The sequence below is a fragment of the Lolium perenne genome, chromosome 2 (genome assembly GCF_019359855.2).
Source record: "Lolium perenne isolate Kyuss_39 chromosome 2, Kyuss_2.0, whole genome shotgun sequence".
NCBI classification, from domain to species: Eukaryota; Viridiplantae; Streptophyta; class Magnoliopsida; order Poales; family Poaceae; genus Lolium; species Lolium perenne.
In genome coordinates, this window is record NC_067245.2 from 146,047,500 (window position 1) to 146,060,398 (window position 12,899).

The 12,899-nt window shown below is 44.5% G+C and overlaps 1 protein-coding gene and 1 long non-coding RNA gene across 3 annotated transcripts; one reads left to right on the plus strand and one right to left on the minus strand.

Annotated features, from left to right (window-relative positions):
• Positions 1-4,393: 4,393 nt before the first annotated feature.
• On the plus strand, positions 4,394-6,163 carry LOC127321932 (uncharacterized). Its single transcript, XR_007864431.1, has 3 exons — positions 4,394-4,553; positions 4,942-5,205; positions 6,101-6,163. It is a non-coding gene; the product is annotated as an uncharacterized lncRNA (long non-coding RNA).
• Positions 6,164-6,341: 178 nt separating this feature from the next.
• Positions 6,342-10,254, minus strand: LOC127321931 (protein FAR1-RELATED SEQUENCE 11). 2 transcript variants are annotated; one of them, XM_051350887.2, is made up of 7 exons: positions 10,068-10,254; positions 9,742-9,990; positions 9,076-9,340; positions 8,277-8,967; positions 7,710-8,167; positions 7,460-7,597; positions 6,342-7,213 (listed from the first exon to the last, which is right to left on the minus strand). In XM_051350887.2, exons 1-7 carry the CDS (start codon positions 10,094-10,096, stop codon positions 6,584-6,586), a joined length of 2,460 nt encoding a protein of 819 aa, XP_051206847.1. In that variant the 5' UTR covers positions 10,097-10,254; the 3' UTR covers positions 6,342-6,583. The 2 variants fall into 2 exon arrangements, with proteins under 2 accessions (XP_051206847.1, XP_051206846.1); XM_051350886.2 differs by having other exon boundaries at positions 7,310-7,597; positions 10,068-10,250.
• Between the last annotated feature and the right edge of the window lie 2,645 nt (positions 10,255-12,899).

Below are 12,899 nucleotides of genomic sequence, written 5' to 3' on the forward strand. Positions count from 1 at the left end.
AGTGGTTCGATAGGGATGTCCTCATCAACCAACTTGCCAACAATAGTATTGGTATTATGAAGTTACAGACTATTATTCTTGAGTTGACTATCTCAAAAACTAAGTTGCCTACAAAATAGAGAAATATAGTGAACTTGCATATCAACATGCCTAAGTTGCACATTAGTAGTACCAAGTAGTCTAGCATCACTGTTGTGAGGTTGCGCTCCTTTTTCATGGGGTTGCCTACAATTGCCCCTAAGCTGTTTACTGTTTTATTATTAAGTTATATTTTCTTTGTACTAAGTTGTTTGGTTACCAATACTAGAAACTACGGTGAAACTAGGTTGGCTTCAAATATTAAAGAAATAGTGCAAGCAACTATTTGTACGAACTTGGTTTGCTACAACACTAGAGTTGGTTTTCTACAATAACCAAGCTACTTTTCAAAAAAAAATTGTCCAAACATATACAATTGAGATCTAGTTTTGAACATCTCGTCGCGGGAGAGCTAACGGTGAAAACGGATCGCCATTTTGAGAAACAGTTTGAAAGTTATGACTTTTCTAAAAAAAAGTTGCATTACATTACATGCACGTGTAGTCTCCACGTGCTGAATTTTCTATTTTTTAAGGTGAGTGCTTGAATGAACTAGCTAGCGTATCATCCGAGTGCTCCCTAGCCATGTCCATTAAAAATGACCCGAGGCAGATTCAGATTTTGATAAATTTAAAACATCTACTCCCTTCTATCCGATTAAATCGACCCAAGCTATGCATAGAAAGACAGCTAGATACGTACAAACGGTGCGTCAATTAAACAGGACCAGAGAGAGTATTTATTTATGGATGGAGGAAGTAGAACTTTAGGCCATCTTCAAAGCCGCCACGGTAAATGGATATATTGTGTTCGTTGTTATATATCCATTGGTGTCCGTGTGACCTAAAGACGAGGCCCAACAGTGAACCGCAAATGGATTGTGCGGTCGTTTGTGTCTGCCTAGCCCGCATTTCCAGCCAAAACTTTGGTTGAGTTTGCCGTTACTGCGGATAGCGGTGCGTCCTTGCGTGCCCTCGCTAGATTTTCACAGGCCCACGCGTCAGCGTTCGAGGGAGGCCAGGAGACACGGACCCCCGTTCTTCGAGGCCCATCAGTTCCTGACGCACCACCTTGCAATCCACTGACGCGCCAAAAGCTTGCCCAAACCCTAGCACGCGCGGAGCTTCGAACCCCTCGGCCATGGCGAAGGGCGGGGCAGGTGGTTTTGCCCCGCTCGCAACGACCGAGAGGTGAGCGGGTCAGCAGCAATGGCGATCGCATGATTTTCTGCGCACTCGGCACAGGGCGGAGTGGCACGTTTACGTCGAGGTGGATAAGTCCGAATATTAGTCAAGGCGGGTGCACCCTTGCCCATGCCAGATGTGCACCTCCCTCACCGGTTAGTCTGAAACAGGCGAGGGTACCCTCCCCCGCCATCCTCACTCGCGGCTATGCTCACCACCGCTAGATCTGCGGTGGGACCTTGCTTACGCCATTGACTCGCTGTTGTGGGCGACCTAGTTCGAGGCTGAGCACGATGCTCGGTGCCACCTAGAGGGCCTTGACTATGATAATGTCGTCTACGAGGTGCATGAGGCGCATGAGCAGCAGGCAACGCCGTCCTAGATGCATCCACAAAATGCGCCCCACATGCCACCGATGAAGGAGGACGACGACGTACCGGAGGAATGGAAGGAGTACGTCGTCCCCACCCTGCAGCCAAGCCACCCGGACTAGTCGCAGTACCGCAGCATCGACAAACAATACGTCGAACCGCTGCCTTGGATGTCGGTGTTCCCGCACGAGCCCTACTTCTAGGGTGCGACCTAGGAACCGCCGGAGGACAAGGACCTCGATTAAGGGCCGATAGAGAACGGGGACCTCATGGAGGAGGTGGCCATCACACGCATCATTGACCTGTTGATTCATGTAAAATGCATACATGAATTTTGTAGTTTATTGTCATATATCCAAACATATTTGCATGTTATAAGATGGTATATTCATGTTTGACATTGATTTATGGGGATTTTCCATTGATCTCCTTTGATAGGTTTATAACTCTACATAACAGGAAACCCCTGTTTTGTGTATTTTAAGTTTCAGGGACCTTACGGAACTCAAACGGAGCGAGTATTTTCTTGAGTCAATTTTCTTGGATATACAATATGAGAATAAGAAGTATAGGAGGGGGCCAACGAGGCCCGAACAAGCACAGGTGGTGCAGGCCCCACCCTAGGCCATGCCACCATGTCTCGTTCCCTCCTCGAGTGTTCGCAGCTGTCCGTTTTGATCTCAAACTGACAGGCTTGAACTAAAAACCACTATATATAGACCCCGAGGCGTTCTCAGAAGATTCGGTGTGGAAACACGAAAACCACGAAACGAGGCTGAACATGTGAAGATTCGAGGGGGGGGGGGGGGGGGAATGCTGCTGGAGCCATCCCCGATTGCATATCTACCCTCTCCCACATCATCAACACCGCCACCATTATGAAGAGAGAGTAGTCAACCTCTGTACTATGGGTTTGTGGCGGTAGCTTGATCTCTCTCTCTCTCTCTCTCTCTCTCTCTTGTGATATGTTGTTTAGATGCCATATGAGCTTCCTATCCTGATTATGGCCATCACTAGTAGGAAAAAGCCTACTGCTGGCGTGTGCTTTTGGGCTACAAGTCGCGGTTGTCGGCCCGCGACTAGTACCTCGCCAGTGGTATCCATTAGTAGTCGCGTGTTGTGGGGCACGCGGCTAGTATGCTTCTTACCAGCCGCGTGTGGACATGGCGCGCGACCAATAGATCTAATGTCAGCGTGTGGGCGCACGCTGCCAGTATACTGGAAACGTTCTGCTTGCACGCTGCAAGTAATTTTGGCCCCTATTTCGAATACATGCTGCATACACAATAACATACTTACAGAGGCAGTACGAAATACATACACACATGATACGAAATGCATACTGTTATCACCAGATTTTAGCCAAATCAGAAGATGGGCCGTGATTGAGATGGGCTTGGAAGATATACACATAAAGTGTTTCTGAATCGGCCTCGTGCGAGAATTTGGGCTAGATTGCCCGTATATTAATACCCTATATAAAGTTCAATCAATCTACCGCAACCAGATTTGTTTGGGAACTGTTCATGGGCTAATTTATGTGCTTTTCATCCATACATTAATGCCACGTGTACTGTTTGTTTCTTTTATCGTTTGGTCTGACTGCTGGTTAGATTTGTTCTCCTCATTTTACGGATGGGCAGGTGACCGGTTACCGGCAATAGCGGATTTGCTTCCTTTTTTGTTGAGGCTTAGTCAAAGCGGCAGGGTCAAAACGGTGCCCATGATCTCCACGATAGAATGTTTGCCGTTGCCCCGTGTCTCTTCTTCTCTCTCATCTGCTCTCTATCTTCCGATTGCCTCCCTCCATGTTCTCCACTAGGGCCGGCAGCCTCTTCTACCTCTCTGGCCGTCGGGCCGAGGCCTCTCCGTCGGCGCGCACATCTTCTACTGCTAATCACGGGGATGGCCGCGTTGGCTCCAATAGGCGCAACATCGGGGGGAAGGAGAGAAGGGTGCCAACATCCTCCACTACGGCAAGTCCGGCCTCCCTCTTCTTCGCCTCCTCTGGTTTTGCTGTGTCATCGTGTTCTTCGAGATGTTACTGCTGAGCCATCTCCATCTTGTGGTGGTTCCTCTACTGGTACGTTTCCACGCCGGGTAGGCCTCTAGGGTTTGCGGGCGAGGCCGCGATCGACCGATTGGCACTGCGGTTTGTGTTTCCCATGTGTGTGGGAGGTGCTTTGATCCACCTCTACTGCTGATATGTGGTAGCGCCGGTGATTTTTATTTTATTTTCTTTTGTACTTATGCAGGAGCTGGCTACAGTGGATTGGACGGGATGGTAACCCTTCCGTTGGTGATGTTCTTGTGGGGCTATTGGCTCTACAGGCTGATGATTCTGTGTCCTGTGTGTTTGGTGAAGGGATTTCTTCCAATTTCTTTCTTAGAAAATTTAAGCTTTCCATAGCTCTGAAGGTGTCGAAACAGGCAAGGTAAATTCCTCCTTAATCAGTTATACATCTTTTCCCTCCTTTGTTTCGTTCTTCCACAGGAAATGGTATTTTTTTCGTTGATCCAGCCGTTCACTTTTTGACCTTCAGTATAACATCCTCTATTTAGTACTGAATACCCTCACATACATGCAGACTGCACTCAGATTATTCATCTTTTCCTTCCTCTGCTTTGTTATCTTCTCTATTTTAGTTCTTTTTGTCCACATTTTTCGACTAGAAATTTAATCCCTTTGTGAATTTCAACGTTTGTTTTTAATCTTTGGTATGCCCCAACATACTGTACACTGAATACTTTCATTCACATGCAGGCCAGAGGAAAAAAGATATCCAGGTTTTAATGTTCAAAGAATTATCGCCTCAATCTTATCAATGAAAGGTCCTTCTGTGTGTTTCCCATATCTGAGAATGTAGAGATCAGAAAACTCGACAAACATGGGTTAGACTTCAGCGCTGCTGATCAACAGGTATTTATTCAGAATCTTGGGTATTACATCTATTTTTTCCAATTTATTTATTAGCAAGTGCACCTCACTGCCACAACTTATTGAAACTTCTCCTTTTGTTTATATTATTTTTCCTTCCGTTGTTACCAAGAAACCACTATTATCATGTTGATCCAGCAATTTTTTTAAATATGTACTTCTCCTTTTGTATCAATTTTTTTAGCTTCCGATATTATGATGAAATAATTGTCACAAAAGCTAATCTAGCAACATTCTCAACCTCCTGATCATACCTTTTTTAGATCTTAGACTAACCACCATAAACAAGTTATTCTCATTTTTGCACCTTTCTTAAAATTCCTGATAACTTTTGCTTGAAAGTAATATTAAGATTTTGTTTTCATCCCAGGGAAACACAATGGAAAGATGCATAACAATAGATCGTATTGATCAGTTCAAGGAGTAACTAAATGAAGTCTCAGTCTACACCTTGGAATTTTTTCATTGCTGATGACGCACTGAAAACTACAAGAGGACAGAACATCTATTCAGAATTAAGATTACTCGACAAAGGAAAGTGCATGAAGTTGTTCTACAGCCTAACAATTTTCCTCTGGTTGCATATAACGCAAAACTGTTTGTCGTTCTGAAGGAAACAATGCAGTCCTATCAGGTGCTCCCTCCATACGACGTTTGATCCACTGTCTTGCTTAAATGAGGCAATTGGCCATTTTGCTTATTTAGATATTTGAGTATTTCATCTTACTCTCTCAGTTGCTTCAGTATGTAAGTGCTTCCTTTCAAAAGTCTTCAATTTGTCGACAACTTCATGGCCAGTGCATTTCCAAACTAATATATTAGGTGGAGATATTGTCCATAGAGAACTTTGGTCATTTTCCTTGGTGCAGTTCTGTTGTGGTTGGTTAGCTGATTATAGTTCCGCGAGGCTAGGCCATATATTTTGCTTAGAGGCTGTCTGCACTTGCATTGTTTAGAGGATATGTCTTCAGATCTTCCAGTTCTGCTTTTCTTTAGTGCTCAATTGATAGGATTCATTGAGCTACTGCATACTTTTCAGGTGACGATGATGAAGTGGCATAGCAATACATATCAAGTCCAGCCAACATCTGAAAACAAAAAAAGATAACTGATTTAAACAAACCACATAAATAAATGTTCGCATATTCACCTTTTCTATTTCGTGTGGATAAATGAACTGACTGCTAATTTATTTCGAACTGTAGTTAAAGGAATTGAAAATTTTATAGAAAAATAAATTATTATTTTGGTCTAACAAGTAGCAGATCAAATCACGGCATAATAACTTTTTGCCCAAAAACGTTAGGAGGATAAAGGCATTGTTCTCAAATAATTTCCGTAGTGATACACATCACCATTCTTTTAGCATACAGTGGCATTTGTAAGGGCAATCAAATCACATTACTATGTTATATGCTACATGATGATATAAGAATACTATTGTAGGCTTTATGTAACTCTGTGGTACCATTCCAGAGCAAAAAATTCATGTTTACTGCTTAGATATCTGAATAAAGTACTGCAAGCAGGTGTTCTGAACTTAATCAGGGGGAGAGGAACCTGAAGTTGATTTGCTTAGATCACTTTCTATGCGGAAATGTGTTTCTGAACGCGGGCTCAGATGAGCTCTTTTTCTGTTCCGTCCACTTGCTTTGAGATTGATGGTACCCTCACGTACATCCGGTCGTATTCGATTTGTTTATTGGATCGTCTGCTGTTCCATTGCCCACCAATGCGCGTCCATTTATTTCGTATACCGTCAGACGTGTGGCACTGGTACTGAATTCCTTAGCGGAACAGAACGTGAAATCGTTGTTCTGTACCACGAGACGTGTGGCACGGATACTGAATTCCTGCAATTTACAAACTATGCCAACACTCATCACAATAGCTCTAAACCTATGGCAAATACTACAACAATTTCTTCCCCTTTCCTATAAATGTTTAGAACAACATGCTCTAGGGAAAAAAACCTTTCTCACACCTAACTAATCTGAAGACATCCGAAGACATTAGCACTCGTCCAGCTTTCGACGTTTCAAGCAGGTGTCCTTCCTGTGACCTTCGACACCGCAAATTGTGCACCGCCCGACCTTGCGGGGCTTCTTCGGCAAATCACCTCGATCAGGGCATGTAGTGCTCCTGTGCCCCGGCCTCCGGCAAATCGTGCAAAACCTAGTGCGTTTGCTTGTGCCCTCATACAGCGCCCTGTCCCTGCTGTTGCTTGGTCTCCCGGCTGGTCTCTTCTTGCCTGGTGCCTTCAACGCATCAATACCATTTTCTGACCTCGTAATCCATTTATCCTTTTGAATTGTCATTGTCGCAGCTCTTTTTTCCTTTTCCTTCTGCTGTTCCACCAGCCCTAGACCGTCAGGCTTCTCGGTGTATGGCTGCATTGTCACAATATTATCACTAAACAGGCTAGTCAGCTTCTCATAAGCTTCAACACTTGTGTCACCCATTCTAACAAGCTGCAATGCCTGCAAGTACAGCTGTGAGTGCCTGAATGTGAATGTGCCCTTTGCCAATTGGTCGCGCTGGTAGTGTGCTAGATGATCTGGCAGTACGTCTCTTGCATCCCTCGTCCATCTTTTCACTATGTGCCGAGCAGGAATTTTCTTAACATCCAAGTGATCCATAATCTGCATATAAAAAAATTGGTCACTCTCCATACAAAAAATTGTAGAACCTACGACTATACAGCAATGCAAAGCCATCAAGGAAAACCCTCCCACAACCTTAAGGATATGGCAACAGAGCATCCCCATGTGTTCGAACTGGCCGCACTCACACTCAAATTCTTCCCTATTATCGCCCACCGTAACTTTAAACCGCACTCTGCTCCACAGCTCTCTTTTTTCAGCCTGAATATTTGTTGCAAAATATACCTTACCAATCTCCTCAACTTCAACCTCATAGTACCCTGCCTCATATAAGATATCTCCAAACTTCTCAAACATTGCCCTTGTGTACACCTGGCTCGCATGCCTTTCGAATGCCCGATTAACCCTAAGCAAAGGTCGTGCCTGCCAAAAAAAGAACTTGTTAGGGCCAGACTGGACGAGATAAAATTGCTATCACAACATATACTTCTAAATCAAATCACATATAAATAGAGTCAGATCTCTGTGCACTCACGAGACGTGTCCTCTTCTCCTCAGCACACTCTGCTGAATCCCTGTCAAATTGCATCCTCAAGTAATGCCTCACGAACATGTGCATCGGGCATGAAGGCGGGACGTATGTCTTGAGCATGTGGTTCGCACTTTCGCTACGCTGTGTACTTGTCATCTTCGCACAAAAAACCCCTCTGAAATAAGGGCTAGCCCATTTCTCACGTATCTCATACAGCTGAGTCATGTATGTGTGGCTACGAAGGCTATATTTGTCAATCAACATCTGCCAAGCAGATTCGAACTCGTCCACAGTTATCATGTGGTTTATCACCTTGTGGAACTCTGCCCTAAATTCGCTTCTCTTAGTGTAAAGCGAACCGAGAGACTCCTTCGCCTTCTTCAGGACATGCCACTTACACCACCTGTGTGTTGTGCGCGGCATTACATTACTTATGGCTACCTCCATGGCTCTACACTGATCTGCAAATTTGGATTTCAACAACATATACAAATTAATTATTTGACTTGATTATTTCAAGCAGAAAATCATTTTCACATAGCTCTTATTAAAAAAGGAATAGTATACAACCTGTCAGTATCGTTTGCGGAGCACTCCCTCCCATCATGGCTATAAACTCTGTGAATACCCACTCGAAGCTCTCTGTCTGCTCGTCCCTAAGCATAACCCCGGCTAGAATAATACTCTGGAAGTGATTGTTCACTCCGACAAACAAACCGAATGGCATGTCATACAGATTTGTCTTATAGGTCGTGTCGAAGGTCAGGACATCTCCAAAGAATTTATACTGTGTCCGCCCACTGCCAGTTGCCCACATTAGGTTCTTGATGCGCCCCTCGCCGTCTGTTTGTACTCTAAATGTGAAGTCAGGATCCTTCTTCCCCATCTCTGAGAAAACTTGCATCGTTTTGTGCACGTCGGCATCAGCATTATCACGGCTAATCTTGCCACACAAATTTTTCAGGGTCTTCTTCGTGAAGGGGACATTCTCCATACTCCCAAAGAAGCTACCGACTATAGCATACACCTTGCCTATGTCTATGTTGTTATCTCTAAGTTGTTTCACTAGGTTTTTCGTGTACATATCTATATGCTTGTGTGATGGCCAATGCACTCGCTCTCCGCAAGTTAAAGACAAGGAGTGGTTGTGTGATACCCTATGCTCTGCGATGTACCAACCGTTGTCGCTAGTCCGCAGCAGTCGTATCAAGGCGGGGCACTCGCACCTGCATGACCTTGAATTGTCCTTCTCTGGCTTCCCCTGGAAAAAAAAGACATGACCTTGCAATTAGCATGGGTACTCACAACACCGAAACCGCTGTCAACACAGAACAAAGCAAAGACAGAACTCAGAATTGTTTGTTCTCACCGAGCAGCCACAGACTATCTCTTGCATACACTTGTTCCTCTCGACATTCAGCCTGCTCTTCCCGTATCTAATCCCAAATCCATTCTCCCACGAATAAAGATTGTAGTAATCATATGCTTCGTTCAGAGAGTCAAAACTGAAACCAAGTTCAATTTTTATGACATTCTCCGATGGGTTCTCAGCAAAGTCCCTAACTGACTTTTCAAGTGCACCAATTCTTCCTGGACAAGGAGCCCTCTCAGCTGGTGCTTTGCCCACTCTCAGCCTGCAAATCAAATTAATAACAGTACTATGTTATCTTCATGCATTCCATGTAACTACACTCTTTCCACCAAATTCCAAGGGGTAGACTTGTTTAGGATCACTTCATTAGGTGAGATCGTATGATCTACTCACACAATTCATCCATAGAAATTCAAACCTAAGATTTGTCTTTTTAAGTTCTCTAATTGTAGGTCGAATTTGAAGCTGAGATTTTCAGAGGTTGCATACATAGGACAAATGTTTGTTATACATAAACATGTATTATCTGTTACAACAAATTGATCTAGCAGAACATATGTAAAATAAGATCACATCCAAGTTGCCCCCAAATGTCCAGATTTTAGCATTTCTGCCTACATCGGGCAAACAGAAATCCACAAATGTGCCTACCACAAAACTCACCTCTTGTTCCAGCCTGGAGCTCTTGGATCTGGTCGCACTACCGACAGAGTTGATTCTTCCTTCCCGCTGTCGCCTGAATCGCCTGTCTTTACTCCATCTTCTCCAATCTCCACGTCCCCTTTTTGCATCCCTAGAGCCGACTCTGCTGCTACTACTACCTCCGCCACCACAGCTAACCCCTCGCCGTCTGTGTGCTTCACTTCCTCGAGCGGCTCAAAGTTCTCCCCGGCACCCTCGTACACCGGCACCCTGAACAACGGCTGCGCATCAATGGCTATACAGCCATAGGCACCAAAAAACGAAGGTACAGGTACTGGATCACATACCCCGCAACTGGATCTAGTGGGAAATCCATCTCCCTACCCTCCTCCTCTGCTTAACCTCCAAATCAACTCCGCCGCCGCTCAGCACAGACAAGAACTGCCTCCAGGACGGGAGGGATGCCGTCCTGAATCCTGATACACCCCTCAACTAAAACTAGGATGTCTTGTGCCGCTGGTACATGTAATATCTGTACCTGTACCACATGGACGGCTACCAGACGGTTATTGTGTCCTCCATCTATCCGTGTACCTCCATACCCGCTCGTACAGTACGCGTACAAAACTGTTACAACCACCCCTGGCCTCCTGTTCCTGACACAAGCCAGTGCACGTGTCACAACCTGTACGGTTCAGGAAAAAGAGCTCAGCTGAGCCCGGGACTAGAAACGCCCCTCAGATATCCAATTCTTACAAGGACGGAAGAAGCTTTGCGATGGCCAGTTCCCTCCCTGGAAGAGCTAGCTGAAGATTTCATGTAGTTTATAAACTCCTATTCTTAGAGCTGGAGGCTCGAAACATCTGTGTCGGTGTATGCTGTACCAGTTTAGACTTATAAGCTTTCGTTTGCCGTTCTTCAATATTGGTTGCCATGACAATTGACAAGAGTATGATTGTTACCTGTAGATACGGAGCATGATTTGTCCTGTTTGCTTGTGCATAGCGGATGCTTTTGCACATCTGCATTGATTTAGCGCTTTTGCTAACTAAAATGCCCACCCTAATTTCTCCATCATCTACTCCTTAGTTATTTACAATCGACATAATGTAATTTAATTAACATCTTTTACCTTTTTTCAGGCCAATGAGAGCCCTGACCTGAAAATAAAACGACAAGAGACATTCAGTCAAGCCTCAGGTTTGACGACAACAAAATTATGCTCAGTCAAGCCTCAAAATATGCCATACCGAAGACCTATGTGCCCAAAATAATAAATCAGGTATGTATCTTTGTTGCCCTATAGTAGTTAAGTACACAAATGGATGCCAAGTCATAATTATGAACGCTCCCTTAATAATTCTCATGGACCCAGCGTTTACATGTGTCGACATGTCGTTCTTGCATCTATTACTTTGGTAGACAAAGGTGTCAAATTCTATCAGTCTGGCTCAGGATACATATAGGCCGAAATAGTCTTCAAAACTGCATGTATATATTCTGAAATTAGCTAAAATCAGTTGTGGGTATAAATTGTACTTTGTCTCATCTCTTCAACAACCATTGGTGATTATTCCCATCTCCCTAATTTCCTGCTGTATTGCCCCACTCAGAATGGAGTCAGCACGCTCTAGGTATATGGTTCTGAGGTAGAGAAGGTGCTCTGCTTCACTGGAACTCTACTTTCGGATGGTGGTGTCTGAAGAATTGATGTTTGATTACACCTCTACTTATATCCTGTAGTTTGCTTCTGCGTCAGTTTTCTGGGCTGAGAAGTTTGAATTCTGTAATGGTTTTGCCTGGGTGTCTCGGCTTGCTCCTGCGTGGGCACTTATGTTCTACAATCTGTAATCGATCTAAAAATGCTATAACTGGTGTTTTTTTACTTTTGAACTACAACTGGTTTGTGAGACATTGTTACCTCTTATATTTCAAGTTTTCTTTAATAATACAGTACCATATTTTATTCTTCCACATCACAGCCACTCTACGGGCGCGGCGTGCCGCCGCGCCATTGCTTCCTAGTTTGTACATTATGATAGATCGCATTTTAGTTTAGAATTAAGAGATAGAGTTTGGTTCGTACACAGTTAGGTTTATTCCAAAGATAGAAAGTCCACGGACTATAAATATGTACCTAGGGTTATTGAGAAAGGAGGACGATCACGTTCACAACAAACATAATCTAGGCGCATCGCCACCCCTTGTTTCGAGGGTTTCTTCCGGGTAAGCGTCGTGCTGCCCAGATCGCATCTTGCGATCTGGGCAGTATCAGTTTATTCGTTGCTTTGTATTGCTCGTACTGAAGCCTTGTTGATGGCGAGTAATACTGTTATCATAGATGTTTTGGGGCTAACATTAGTACTTTTCTGATACGTTTGCTTAGTTATGCTGCCCCTAAATATCCAGCTGCCTTTGCACCTATCTTAGGTGTAAGGGCAGCATCTTGCTTTGTCTTTACTTAGTAGATTTGATCTGTTATGGTTGTTCCTTGTTCTTCAAGGACTAGTTTGATATCCGCATGGTCAGGCCTGCAAACGGGTTGAACGATCCAGTAGTGTGTAAGGTATGGTTTGCCGATCCAAGTGGGGTTGTTCCGGGAATCGACTCTGTGTTGGTTTTTAGGCCCCTTCTAGGATTAGTTTTCTGTTATCTTTCGCATCTGCCAGGCTCAACTACGTGTAGGACGTTCCAATTATGCGGTGAAAGCCTTAGACTATCGTAGATCGATTTAACTTGGTATTGATAAAGCAGGATCCCCATGCTATCGTAGATCCAATATGAACCATGGGTCAATCGGCTCTTTGAGCCGATTCACATGGTAACCTGAGAGCCGATCGAGGCTCATTTAATGTTTATGTGTCTGCCATGCAGGAAACTAATTAAAGCAATCCATCACCTTCCTGACCAGGTATAGGTCAGGTGGCACGCCCTCGCAATAGCCAGGACGTGTGCCGGAGTTTTGCGGGCCGTCGCCCGAGGGACCAGGGCCCACCAGCAGTCCTGGGAGCCTCCCGACTCTTTGTGTTGCTCGTCGCTGCTCGCCGGTGGGTTTTGGCAGGCAACACATTCTGGCACGCCCGGTGGGACATTCTACAGCAACTACGTCAACATCTGCAGCTGAGATGTCGGACGAACCAATCAAGTACGAAGATCTGCCTGAAGATCACAAGAAGAAA

Bases quoted from the DNA above. Each gene is read 5' to 3' on its own strand.
- LOC127321931 (XM_051350886.2), bottom strand. From the start codon at position 10,096: ATGGATTTCCCACTAGATCCAGTTGCGGG. The intron at 9,991-10,067 runs GTATGTGATCCA...GCCGTTGTTCAG, and splicing joins CCACTAGATCCAGTTGCGGG to GGTGCCGGTGTACGAGGGTG. The intron at 7,214-7,309 runs GTTGTGGGAGGG...TTTTATATGCAG, and splicing joins TCTGTTGCCATATCCTTAAG to ATTATGGATCACTTGGATGT.